Raw genomic sequence first — 13,713 nt, 5'->3', positions numbered from 1 at the left:
ATTGCCTTTGCTCTTGGTTTCTTCTATCCCAGGACCTCCTGCTTTTGCCTTTGCCCACATGCTTAGGTACTACCAAGCCACTGAGGAAGTTATGGCCTAAGCCTAATTTCATCCTCAGTGAGATCTCTGCTTTCAGCAAAGACCTGCAGCTCCAGCCAGGTCCCTGTTTACAGTCACAGCCAAAAGGCTGTCTAGCTCTGCATAGAGCTTTGTCTTTCTCAGTTCTTGTTTTCTAAGCGTTTTCTCTTTTTCTCTGCAGAAGAGAAGCCATTGTGCAGCCTCCACTGTCCATAAGACCTTGTCTTTGAGATGTGGCCCTGGTCCTGTGGTGTGGGGATTGTGAGGCCTTTCTAGAGGGACAGGCTATGGGTAGCATTTCCAGAGGTGAGAAGGGGGCCCTGTGAGCAATGTGGATAGGGGTATGAGATCTTCTTTTTTATACAGGAGACTTTGATACCTAGCTCAGTGTTCTCTGCTTCTACTCCTGCCCCATCCTGGAGTTATTTCATTTTCCACATGGATAATACAACCAACACCCTGGAGTCCCAGCAACATCATCTCTGGGAATAGTTATCTCCCCTTCAACCACCCATTCTCTGAACCTTGTCATTACCTGGAATCTTACCTCTTGTCTCCTTAAATGTAACTGTCTGACCATCTACACTCTTTCTCATTACTTCATCTTTCAGCATCACTCCAGGACACCTAGCAGCATATCTTTCACGTGAATCACTTAAATGACATTTAGAAACCATATTAGTTCTTGGACCTCATTAACACTCATGTTTACCAATTGCTCCTTTATTTCCCAATCCATTTAGCCAATCAACCCCCTCTTCCGCCTGTTAAAAGATGATTTATCCCTCAGGCTAGAACTGAGGTCGTCTCTCCCATACAGACATGTTGATCTCTCCCCGAACATAGGGAAAAATGGGAGCACATCTATTTCACTTTGCAGTTTCAATGTTTATTTCTGATACCAAAACTTGACAGCACACGAGGGGAAAAAAGCAACAGACAAGGAACATCAAATAAATTTATCTTGCATGCCACTTTCAGTCAATAGGATGTGGCTCTCTAGATAGCGGCGTTTAGAAGGACTCCGAGGCTTCAGCCTCACTCAGGGGAAGGACTATTGCAACTGAATAGCAATATCTGTGAACATAAGAAATAAAAAAAATTAAAGATCTATATATATGAAATAGTAATAAATATAAATACTAAACAGTGCTTCCCTATACTATTCTCATCTCCCCGCCATAGGTTTCCTATGACTCCCAGCTTGTGCACATAAATACATTCACACATACCCTACATCTCCCAATGACCCAAGGTGCCCAAACCAAAGTGATATACCTACCCAACATCTCACTCAACCCAGAAGAAACCAATGGCACCAAAGTTGGCAGCAAAGTTGGCAGTGGCTGTACCACCAGGGCCAATAATGGGGCCAGTAAAGGTCTGAGGAAATCTGGAGCGGGCATTCTGGTGGTATCTGGCCCAGAAGGTAAATGGGATTCGGGACCAAGGATCTCCAAAATCTCCTTCTTCATCCCAGGTCAGAAGCTCAAACTCAATGTCATCCCAGCTCCAGGGCCCAGATACGGCTTCATCTCCAATCCCCATGCGGGTTCTCGCCTCAGCCCGGGCCTCAGCCTCAGCCGCAGCAGCATCCAGAGCATCCAAGGCCTCATCTGCGGCCTCCATGAACTGTGCAGTCCAGTCGCGAGGGTCTCTCTTCTGAACCTGAGATAAGGAATAGAAAATAAAACAAAACCCATAATAGTATTAGTTAATATTTACGAAGCACCTACAATGTATTTAACACCCTATTTTGTGCTACTGTTTGCTTAATAACATCAAATACCATTAGTAATGCAGCATCTACCATGTACAATACCTAAAATTTCATTCCTGCTCTGGACCATACCTAGCCAGTCACATCTCACCCTTTGACCCATCAAGTCTGAAGCAGGTCCTCTTTTACCTCTGCAATGAATCTCAGCACCTTCATCTTGCTAGTCTCATGATAGGAACGGAGGCCCCAGAGGAACTCATACTCAGGAGGGTTGCTGTTGGGCACTCGTCTATAGTCCAGGTACCTTGGAAAGAGCAAGAAGATATTTGTTTCTATCAAGGTAGAATGGTAGTCCATTAATGCCTAATAATCCTAGACTTTGAAACTCCAGGTAGCAATGCCCGCTCCCCCAAGACTCATTCCTAAATACGATGAGAGTACTGACCCTCTTAATAATCAGGCATTTGAATTCCTATGTTGGTGTTTCTACACTTAGCAGTCTCCTAGAGCTACAAGAAAGGCTTATGTAGGGTCATAGAAAGGACGACACTTAATCCCACCTTGTCACAGTTCTAGCTCCAGGTTCTTATAATCTTGTCAGTGAGCCACAGATAGGCCCAATGCAATGATTACACTGCAGTGCAAAAGCCTCAACCAGGCCCTGCCTTGGAGATGTCTACTATGGGAATGGTGGACAAGCTTTGCTTGCAAGATAACTAAACTGCAGAAAAATTCAACCACAAGGAGTATACTCAATAAATATTTCTGAGTGACATGTGTTTCTGTATGCATATGTATAGGTATAGTTAGTGTAAGAAATGAGCACGGGAAGGACTTTCTGAGGCTGACTAGCACACTGAACTCATGAGGACCAGACAAATCTCCTTAGGCATCACTTACCTTTGTTTTACAAACTCATAAGTGAGAAGTTTCCTTAGATCTCCAAGGAGGGGATGTCTCACCCTAATAGTAAAAAAAAAGGAAGCCATAAACAGAGACTATGACATTGCCCAAAGAGCTTTCCAACACAGAAGTCAGAGATGAGAGAAGAGGCAGAGTTCAGGACTATTTCTCTATCTACCTAGGTCACATTCTTGGGCTCAGTACCTCCCCACAAACCCCTAGACCACCAGGCTGATAAAATCCTGGGACCATTCTCTATTGTCAATGGATGGTATGAACAGGCAAAAGACAAGAGAGCCCAATCATACCCAGGACGCAGCCCCATCTTGCGTAGTGCCTCCCAGAGGACAGCTGCAATGAGAGGCAAGAGGAGACAAGAGACAAAAAATGAGCATGGAAATCAGGCTGTAGCCAACGCCTAGCTGCAGATCCAGCCACTCACCTTCACTGGCACGGTTGCCATTCATGAAGATGACGCCCAAAATCACTAAGAGGAGACCCAGCTTGGGTGTGTCTTTGGTCCTAAAAGAGTACAAAAAGAATATGCTTTCAGCAGCCATTTGTACAAGACATCCCAGGCAGCTTACCCATCTAGCTTCCCCAGTATTCCTCGGCTAGGGGATAATTCTACCCAGCTCTGCCAATGACCTGCTATGTGACCATCAACCTTGGACCCTGACATGCTCCCAGAAAAAAAAAAGCACCACTGAGAAAGGCAGTGTTCCACCTCCTTTCCCATCTTACGTTCCCAGTATGCCAGCCAGGGACTCAGGAGTACTGATGAGAATATACAGGTGTTCTTCCTTGTCAATTTCCTTGAGTTGAATCCCAAATTTCTACAGGGAAAAGAAAACAGACTATGAAATTACAAAATCTAGCATAAGCTACCCACACTCAAGTTGTTCACCTTCCTGTGAGACTTGCTCTAAACTCCCAGTAAGAATTCCATGAATCTTTGAAATCAAGACTTTCCCCATCATTCCTTTCTCTTAGGGCTGCCTTCTTACCTTCTCCAGGACAAAGCACGCACGTTCGATGATTTCTGGATAAACATCAGTGTATTCACGGATGATATCCCTCAGCATTTCTGTAGGAGAGAGGAGGGAACACCTGGGCTGAGCAGGGGCCACAGAGCTGCAGCTCCTTTGCCAGCCCTGCTGGGAAGAGCAGTCAGTGTCCTCAAGGGTGAAAAAAGGAAGAATCAGCCATGGAAGGAGGGGACTGAAGAAGAGGGGTAGGTAAGGGCAAAGACCTGGAAAAGGGCACTGGATACCTACCTGAGCGCTTGATGGGCACCTTTGTGTAATCTTTAAGCATCAGGTACTTGACCAACTTATTTGCCTAGAAGGGGAAAAAGAAATCTTTAAAGTTATATTTACAGAAAACTTAGGTTGAGTTATAGAAGGAAAGATGACAAAGAAAAGAACAAGAGAGAGGAGAAGTGACTGGGGAGTTAAAGGGCTTACTCTTTCCTGAAGAAGGGCCACATCTCGGGGCTGTGAGGCACCCAGGTTCTGTGAGGCACGTGAATTGGGAGAGGGGCGCAGGTTTGGTGAAGGTCGCAGGTTCTGCCAGTCAGGTGGAACTGGCCAATCGGTGGGGATCCAGTCAGGTGGAAGTGGCCAATCCGTGGGAAGTGGCCAGTCGGGTGGGAGTGGCCAGTCGGGTGGTAGCGGCCAGTCAGGAGGGCCTTGCCAATCTGTAGGACCCTGCCAACCTGGTGGGGTCTGCCATCCAGGTGGGGTCTGCCATCCAGGTGGATTCTGCCAAGCCAATGGGTTTGGCCAGACAACTGGGCCAGGCCAGACAATGGGATTTGGCCAGATCACTGGGTTCTGCCAGATCACTGGGTTTGGCCAGATCACTGGGTTCTGCCAAGCAACTGGGTTTTGCCAGGCTGGTGGGTTCTGCCTAGCTGGGGGGCTCTGACGTGCTGGTGGGGTCTGCCTGGCTGGCTGGTTTTGCCAGCCTGATGGGTTCTGCCAGGCCAATGGGGTCTGCCAGAGCACATTAGGGGGTGCGCCAGGTGGGTTCTGAGTGGTAACTGGAATCGGTGCAGACCTCCAGGTCCCTGAAGCCAGTGGGGCCCGCCTCTGATCCCCGCTGCTGTTCTCTTCCACATTCAAGTTATTAATCTGCATCGTCAAAGAGAAGGAAGGTCCAGAGTCACCAGGTGTTTGTGTCCTCACCCCATCTTTTCCAGGAAGGTCTCCTAAAACCCTCACCTGTGAGTGACAGCCCGACCCACTAGCCAATTGTCACCCTGAGTCCTGGGCTTGTCTTTCACTGTCTTCCAAGCAGGAGTTTCATCTCTGAACCAGGCCAGGAGCAACCCAAGGGTGGGGTTTGAAGCTGCTCCTCTTCCTATGTCCACCACTGGCTCTGCTTATACCACCCTGGATAAGTCACTCAAGTTACTTCGCCTCTCTGGGACTTAGTTTCCTTCTCTGTAAAACTGAGGCTATGATCCCTAACTCATATGAGGTACCTTGAAGATTTAAAAAGTGAGATAAGCTGTGTGAATGTGCCTGGCTCAAGATCTAACACATGGAGACTGCTATCAAAATGAAAACTGAATTACATACAGGATGTATATATTATGTCTCATCTCGCATCAGTCTGTGAACACTCAGAGGGCAGGAATTATCACATTCACCTTATCATCTCTTATAATCTAGCTGAACACAGGCAGATATTGACATAAATACAGACATAGATAACTCTATATATTTGTTTTTAGAACAAATAACCTCAGAGAAGAGAGAGCCCAAAGCAAAGTGTAGCTAGCAGGGATCTCACCTTGCGGGTCCTCTTGCCCCGAATTATAGTCCTGGACTCCAGATTCTGAGCCTGGGAACCATCTGCTGATGTCTGTGCAGCTGCACCATCAGATTCAGAGGTACCTGGGTCGGCCTCTATGTCAGCCTGGGAAGTGGCCATCTTGGCCTGGTTAACATTCTGGGTCTGGGTATCAGCCATTGTGGCCTTAGTGGTATCATTCCAAGCCTTGAAGGCTGTCTTAGGCTGAGTGTTGGCCATCTCACTGGCATTGAGAGACTGAGAGAAATTGTAGGTGGCATTTGGGCCCACCTTAGTAGTGGCATTCTGGGTCTTAAAAGCCATCTCAGAATTGTTGGCAGTTAACTCACTGGTGGTTGCTGCCTGGGAAAAATCATAGGCAGCATTTGGGCCCTTTGGGGTGGCTTTCTGGGTCATAAAGGCTGCCTTAGGCAGTGTCTCCTTGGCATTAACAGCCTGAGAGAAATCATAGGCAGCATTTGGGTCTTTTGTGGTGGCATTTTGAGCCTTAAAGGCTGTTTTAGGCTTAGCCGCAGCTGCTGAAACCTGATTATCAGCCATCTCACTGGCTTCTGGGGGCTGTGAACTCTGGGGACTAGAATTCAGTCCGCAGGCAGCTGCTGGGGCCTGGCTGGTAGGTGGAGCCTCCGAGATCTGGATGGCCTCCATCAGGGTCTGCATAAGCAAGGTGCTGTCTTCTACGGAGGCCTCAGCCTGCAAATACAGGGGGAAAAATTAAATCTCTGGGCCTCCAAAGCAGGAACCAAAGGGTAGGCAGAGCAGTGCAAGGGAGGTGCAGTAGGGTGGTTGGTGCTTAAAGAGGGCTGAGGCAGAGATGTTGACAGCTGGCGAGGGACGAAGGAAGGCAAGGGAGTAGCAGTAGTAACAAATCAACTGGCAGGGGCTGATTGGGGCAGGGGCTAAAAGAGAGGTGGGGTGGAAAGAGGAGTGGGGGCGAAGTGGAACCGTGGGGTGATCAGGGAATGAGGTTAGAGCAGAGTGGTGTGCAGTAGGAGCTCTGGACTGGGGACAGTGAGAGGGTGCCACAGCGAGGATTTGAGGATAATAAGGGGGGGTCGCAGAGAGCAGGGAATGAGGGAGAGACGGAGGGTGGAGTTAGGAGGTTGGGGGAGGGGGTGGCAGACTGCTCTACAAACGTCAGGACTATGGGAAAAATGGTTCCTTATCCAACCCGCATTATCTGGGCAGATTGCCCTGACTACTAACAGGGTCTCCCCTTTCTCTGAGCAGGGACTGATGGCTGAAAAGGGACGCCCTTCCCCCCTCGATAAACCCTGGGAATTTGAAAGACGACAGTATCTAGCACGAAGAGGGCAAATCGAATCTAGGCGTTTGGGCAGCTAGGGGCCCAGGGGGAACTGTCGGCTGGGGAAACGGGGAGAAGGAGTGGAGATCTCACCTGGAAGCCGAGGAGGCCCGCACCACAGTCCATTTTCTGAGCCATGGCTCCTGTCCCTCTGGCAAGAGCAGAGCCTGGGGGGAGGTGTGGAGGAGGAGCCGGGTGTTATACTACGGAGGGCGAATACGAAGAACCATATTTGTGGGTGGGATGGTTGGGGTTTGATTGTGGGGACAGGTGAGGTGCTGAATGTGAGGAAAACGCATTGGACCGATGTAGGAAATGTGAATGGGTGTCCAAATGGAGGTTCTGAATCTCAAGAAGCTACTGACGGGAAGAAGCTTCAAATCGGAGTTCAAAAAGCATGTAAGAGTTCTGAATCTAGAGGGATTGGGTTGGCAGTCGTACTTGGGAAATTGAATGGGTTTCGAATAAGGAAGAATCAATCAATCGTATTAACAGTGCAGATCGAGGTCGAGAAATCTGGAGATTTTGGACGATGGGAAAGATTCAGAGAGCAAACGGAGGTTCTGAATAAGGTAGGATTGGGTGAGGGGTGTGAATCGGGGTTTGGGGAGTGAAAAGGGGATCAGAATCCGGGGTAAAAGAATAGGGATGAAAAATGGGGGGCCCGCACCAGGGGGCAGATGCCCTGTCTGGGGGCTAATTCTCACCTTGCCTCAGGCCCCAACCCCAACCCCCTCGTTGCCTCCCTTCTTCACGACTCAGAGGATCGGGGTTGCAGTGCTCGGCTCTCAGCAGCCGCACCCTCTCCTTGTCCAGGAGAAAATGCCAGCGCGGCAGCTAGAACGACCCCGCCTCTTCGCCTAATATACCACCCACCGCCTCGCATGACTGTGCGCATGCGCAAGAGCAGACCGACCAAATAAGAGTCCTAGCCGCTTTCCCAACAAAAGCCTCCTTCTGAATACCATGGTGCGCATGTGCACCGGGAGGCAGTGCCGCCCCTTTGCCAACACACCACCCCACCACCAACCAGGTCTACAGTATACAACACTCCCTCCCCTTCCTCAACATCCCCTCCCCAAAACAGATGCACTGTGCCTCTAGATCCCACCTCTTGCCCTACACAACAGCTCCTTACCTTTTCCGCAATGCGTCTCGGTTCTATCCCTCCCCTCTCAGGGCCCCTCCTGTCAGGTCGGCAAGCATCTCCACCCCCTAGCCCAGCACCGCTTAGGTCACTATTAAGCAGGTCTCGATGTAGGGTCTCTAACTGCAACAAGTGCTAGGCTTTACTTAGGGGCTCAGGAAAAGGAATGCCAGAGAGGATACACTATTGGAGGTAGGAAAAGTCTGCTCGCCACGTGACTCTACATGATCCCCCTCAAAAGCTCCCAGACTCAAAAACATTAGCTTCTTTCTTGCCCTTTTGTGCAGTTCCAGCCTTGGGGTTATTTTGTGTGTGGAGGCAGGGAGGAGGGGAGGGAAGGGCACAACTTGTACATCACAGAATGATCTTTGCTAGGGCTTTTTCTCCTTAGATGCTCTGGGAGGCAAAGGTCTCCATTTTACAGATCAAGACGCTGAGGCATAGATACACTTCATGAACCAGACAAAGGCCACAGAACCAGTAAACAAAAAATGCAAAATGTGGGCCTGAGTCTCTTCCTAATTCCAAAACCCATGTTCCAATAGCGCGGGACTGAGACACCCTCCCCTCTTCGTTTGAGTGATAGCCCCACTCCCCACCCCCCTTCCCTTTCAACATCTGTCCCAAACAAGATAAGTTTGTGTTCTCTGAGACCTAAGTTCCTGCTCTGCACCTAGGAGGACACAGGTAGAGGTCTCCAGCCCCACCCTTGCCTAATCTACCTGAGTCCATCCTACACGGAGTAGGGTTCACTTCAGCAAACTTTTTCCTACCTCCAATAGTGTATCTTCTCTGGCCATTTTTTTTCCTGGGCCCCAAAGTGCATGAGCTTAGCAGGAGCCTAGCACTTGTTGAAATTAGAGATTCCACAGAGACCTCCTTAATAGTGACCTAACTGGTGCTGGACAAGGGAGTGGAGATGCATGCTGACCTGACTGGAGGGGCCATGAGAGGGGAGGGATAGAATAGAGGCCCACTTCAGAAACAGTATGGAGCTGGTGTATGAGGCAAGGGGCCCACTCCCCACTCTGACTGTCAGGCCTTTTCTCGTGAGTGGCATAAACACGCTGTCCCTGAGGCCTTCGTGGCACCTGTTGGAGCAGCCGGGACAATCGCTTGTGTGTCTGAGCCATGGTGAGCCCTGATTCAGAGTAAATGTTTGTCCTGGTTCCTTCCAGGGCAATTCCTGGGATAAAGTGCTGGGCCAGTCTGTCACTAGCCATGTGAGCCCACTCAGGTCACTCCACTTTTCTGAGCCTGGCTTCTCAATATGCAAAACGGAAGTGCAAGGAGCACTTACTGGGGTCCTGCCCAAGGACACACATGCCCCGGTCCTTCCAGAATGACTGGAGAGACTCGAAAAGGCAGAAAATGACATACAGATGTGAGGTGATCTAAACTGAACAGATACTTTCCAAAAATCAAAGGCAGATCTTTGTACATTTCACATTTGTTCTGGCATCAGCTCCTGCCAGGAGTTTAAGTGTGAAAGGAAGCTAATGCTAGGGAAAGCCCACAGTATTTGGTCCCCAAGGGCCAACATCAATTCTGCCTGGCTGGATGACTTCCCTCATCTGTTGCATAGCAACCTTCCCTGTCAGCTGCCTGTTTTTCCTCAGCACTTCCTCTGTAAAGTGTCTGCAGTGGGACGTGATCAGACTCAGAAAGGTCTGAAATACCATTTTATATGCTGCTTCCATATCTATATCTCCAGTCTTGACTTGGCCTCTGAATCCTAGATCCATAATCCAACTGCCTACATCACTTCTTCAAGTGGATATGTCTCTATTATCTTTTCTTAAAAAAAAATTATTGAGGTAACATTGGTTAGTAACATTACATAAATTTCAGGTAGTGTTTTCAAAATTAACAGGTCACAAACTGATTCTTCTATATATTCTCTTCATCAACATTGTGTGTTTCTCCTTTAGTCATGTCCTTCTCTCCACATTAGATTAAAAGTCTTTTGAGGAGATGGATTTTTCTTTGTTTTATTCATTGCTGTATCTCCAGGGCCTTGAACGATGCCTAGCATATTTGATATTCTCAAAAAATATTTAATGAATGAATGAATCCCACCATCCACCCTTTTGCTCAAACAAGAAACCTGAGAAGCATACTGTTTTTCTTTCCTGTGATGAATTCACTTACTTTTTCTCATTATACAAATATTGCATATTAATTGTTAAAAATTCAAATGTTACCTAAATATTTTAGAAATTAAGTGAACATTACTCCAAATCTCACCACCTTGAGATAACTGCTATTAAGATTTAGACATAACACTTTATGCATATTAATTCTTATATAAATGGAATTATATATGCCATATTTTAAATCACGCTTTTGCTTACTGCCTCCCACTCCTTTCTTTCACTTCTACCCTCATCTGCCAGACATGCATTTTAACAACCATTTTTATATCCTTCCATGTTCAAAAAGTCATCTTTTGTTTTATAAAAAATAAGATTATAAGCACTTTAATGCATCCGGCTTATTTTAATTAACGCTAGCCTAACAACGATTCATTCTTTAACATTGCTGCATAATATTTCATAGATAGGGATGTACCACAATGTATTCAATCATTTCCCCACTGGTGGTCATTTATTTTGGTTTCAGGGTTTTTTGTTTGTTTGTTTTTGTTTTTGGCACATACAAACAACAATGTGATAAAATACTTGTACATATATCCTTATATTTTAATGCTTAATGTTTTTTATTCCTATGACATCAGATGCCTGGGAGTAAGATTGACATACTCTATAGCACTTAGTATTAAAATCTTTCCAATCTCTTTGCTGATCTGATGTGTGTTTTACTGGTTCTCTCTGTGGTTTTAATTTACATTTCTGATAAGTAGTGGAACACATATTCATATATTAATAGACCTATTACATTTCTGTTGTGAAGTACTTGTGTAAATCTTTTACCTATTTTTCTTGTGTTGTCTGTCTTTGTCTTACTAAGTTTTAGGACTTCTTTATACAGTCCTACAAATGCTTATTGAAAACCCTTAGGGCTAGATATATTTCAATTTTTCACATATTAGTAAGATAATACAGTGTGTATACTCTATTACATAATAGTTACAACTGCAAAAGCCACAAAGGCCAGATATTCACTTTTTCACATTCCCTTAGCAGGTAAGAGAATATGATCTATAGGATCTACCACTATGGCAAGGCCCTAAAGACCACCCTTGGATTCAATGATTTGTAGGACTCATAGAATTCAGAAAAGGTGTTATATTCATGGCTATGGTTTATTACAGTGAAAGGATACTGATTTAAATCATCAAAACTAAAAAGCACATAGGGCAGAGTCCAGGACAAGACCAAGCATGAGCTTCCAGTTGTACTCTCTCACTGGAGTTGTATGGCCAGTGTTTAATTCTCCCAGCAAGATGTGTGACAAACATGGAAGCTTGCCTGACTCTTGGTACCCAGGATCTTACTGGGAATCAGTCTGTAGGCATGAGACACCTGAGTGGCTGACCTTAGTTACTTAATCTCCAGCCTATGCAGAAGTCAAACTAATACCACAAAGTCCAAGGCCCCACTATAAATTGCACTGTTAACGTAAATTCTCTGCTATGGCCCAAAGCCCCAGGTGAACAAAGACACTCTAATCTGGTAGGATAGTTTAAGGGCTTAGAGGTTATCTCCCAAGACTTTGTCAAGAGCCAGACCTTTCTTTGGAATGTGCAAAATTTTTTGTGGAATACACAGGCTTTTAACATCCCAGACCTGCTGAGTCAACTCTTTAATTGCACAAACAGTCACAACTTCAACCTAACACTTGGTCAGAAAGTATTGATTCAAAGATGGAAAGATGGAATCCAATGCCATATCTATGGTGGTAGAAGCAGCAGTCACTAGAAAAATCCATTTTCTAGGAGCAGCATTGGTAGCAGGGCCAAGGGCAGCATCTATTCAGTGTTCAGTGGTGGCAGTGACTGGCTAATACGTTTGGCATAATCTTTGAAATACAGCTGTGCCAGAGGCTCTTAGTAAATTAGTTTATTAATTCTACTACTTTAAACAATTTTTAGAAGCTTTTTATTTTTAAATTATAGATACACAGGAAATTGCAAACATATACAGAGAAATCCTATGTACTCTTCAGCTGCTTCCACCAATGGGTACATCTATATAACTATAATACAATATCAAAACCAGGAAATTGACATTGATATGACATGCGTGTATAGTTCCATGTCCCTTTATCCCATATAAAGGTTTCTATGGTAAACACCACAGCAATCAAGATACAAAAGTATCCTATCACCACAAAGATTTCCCTGTACTACCCCTTTATAGTCACACTCACTTCTCTTCTCTCCACTATCCTTAACCCATCGCAGCTATTAATGTGTTCTCCATCTATGTAATTTTAATATTTTAAGGTTATAAAATTGGAATCATACGTTACATTTAGAGTCAGATTTTTTTTTTCACTCAGCATAATGCCTGTGAGATACATTCAAGTTGTTTTGTGTATCAATCATTTGTTCCTTTTTATTGCTGAACACTATTCCATGACAGCTGTATCACAGCTGGCTTAACCATTCACCCACTGAAGGACATCTGGTTGGTTTCCAATTTGGGGCTATTATGAATAAAGCTTCCATAAATATTTGTTTACAATTTTTCTGTGAACTTAAGTCCTTATTTCTCTGGGATAAATGCCCAAGAGTGCAATATGCTGGGTTGTAGAATAAGAGGATGTTAGTTTTATAAGAAACTGCCCAACTTTCCCAGAGTGGTTATATCATTTTACATTCCCACTAGCAATGTGTGAGTGATGCACTGTCTCCAAATCCTTGTCAGCATCTGCTGTCAGTACTTTTTAGCCATTCTGATAAATGGGCAGGGATAACTCGTTGGGGTTCTAATTTGCATTTCCCTAATGGCTAATGATGTGAAACATTTTTACACATGCTTATTTGCCATCCATGTATGCTCTTTAGCGAAATGTCTCTTCATGCCTTTTGCTCAGTATCTAATTGGATTGTTTTTTTTTATTATTCTTTTTAGTGTTGAATCTTGAGTTTATATATTTTATGCATGAGTCTTTTGCCAGATATGTGGTTTGTAAATATTTTCTCTCAGTTTGTAGCTTGTCTTTTCATCCCCTTAACAGAGTCATAAAGTAACATTTTGAGGAGTCCAGTTTATTGATTTTGTTTTCCTTTTAAAGACTGATTTTTATGTCATTTCTAAGAACTCTTCAGCAAGACCTAGGACCTGAAAATTTTATCCTATGGTATATTCTAAAAGTTTTATGATTTTAACTTTTATATAGAAGTCTATCACACATTTAGATTTAATTTTGAATGAGAAGTAAGGTTTAGGCCAAGGTACATTTGGCGAGATGTAGGTGGCAGGACTATGGATATCTAGCCATTTTAGCACAATTTATTTAAAAGATAATCCTTCCATTGAATTATTTTTGTACCTTTGTTACAAATCAGTTGACTGTACTTGTGTGTGGCCTATTTCTGAGCCTTCTATTCAATTGATCTATGTGTCTATTCATCCACCAATATCATACAATCTTGATTACTGCAGCTATACAAGAGTCTTGAAATTTGGTACAATTTTATTCTTCTTTTTCAGAATTATTTTACCTATTATTCTAGTTCTTTTGTTTTTTCATATATTTTGGAATAATCTATATCTATAAAACATCTTGCTGTGACATTGATAACAAATACATTCAATCTGTATATCAATT

General features: G+C 44.8%; 1 protein-coding gene across 2 annotated transcripts in view; it reads right to left on the bottom strand.

The window, feature by feature from the left end:
* Positions 1-945: 945 nt before the first annotated feature.
* Positions 946-13,713, bottom strand: part of MAGED1 (MAGE family member D1) — a 52,083-nt gene continuing 39,315 nt past the window's right edge. The window contains exons 1-13 of one of the 2 annotated variants that reach the window (XM_011386269.2): positions 7,535-7,690; positions 6,921-6,994; positions 5,501-6,214; positions 4,168-4,836; positions 3,979-4,042; positions 3,709-3,788; positions 3,446-3,537; positions 3,144-3,223; positions 3,010-3,052; positions 2,699-2,761; positions 1,988-2,102; positions 1,361-1,746; positions 946-1,155 (exon numbers count right to left, since the gene is read on the bottom strand). In XM_011386269.2, coding sequence (XP_011384571.1) covers positions 1,369-1,746; positions 1,988-2,102; positions 2,699-2,761; positions 3,010-3,052; positions 3,144-3,223; positions 3,446-3,537; positions 3,709-3,788; positions 3,979-4,042; positions 4,168-4,836; positions 5,501-6,214; positions 6,921-6,965 — 2,343 coding nt within the window. In that variant the 5' untranslated portion in view covers positions 6,966-6,994; positions 7,535-7,690 and the 3' untranslated portion in view covers positions 946-1,155; positions 1,361-1,368. Of the gene's footprint in view, positions 1,156-1,360; positions 1,747-1,987; positions 2,103-2,698; positions 2,762-3,009; positions 3,053-3,143; positions 3,224-3,445; positions 3,538-3,708; positions 3,789-3,978; positions 4,043-4,167; positions 4,837-5,500; positions 6,215-6,920; positions 6,995-7,534; positions 7,691-13,713 lie in introns of those variants that run through there. The other variant, XM_011386270.2, reaches the window with a different exon arrangement.

This window comes from Pteropus vampyrus, unplaced genomic scaffold (genome assembly GCF_000151845.1).
Source record: "Pteropus vampyrus isolate Shadow unplaced genomic scaffold, Pvam_2.0 Scaffold1002, whole genome shotgun sequence".
Classification (NCBI taxonomy): Eukaryota; Metazoa; Chordata; class Mammalia; order Chiroptera; family Pteropodidae; genus Pteropus; species Pteropus vampyrus.
Note: the sequence above shows the minus strand (reverse complement) of the source record. Positions and strands in the feature narration are given on the sequence as shown.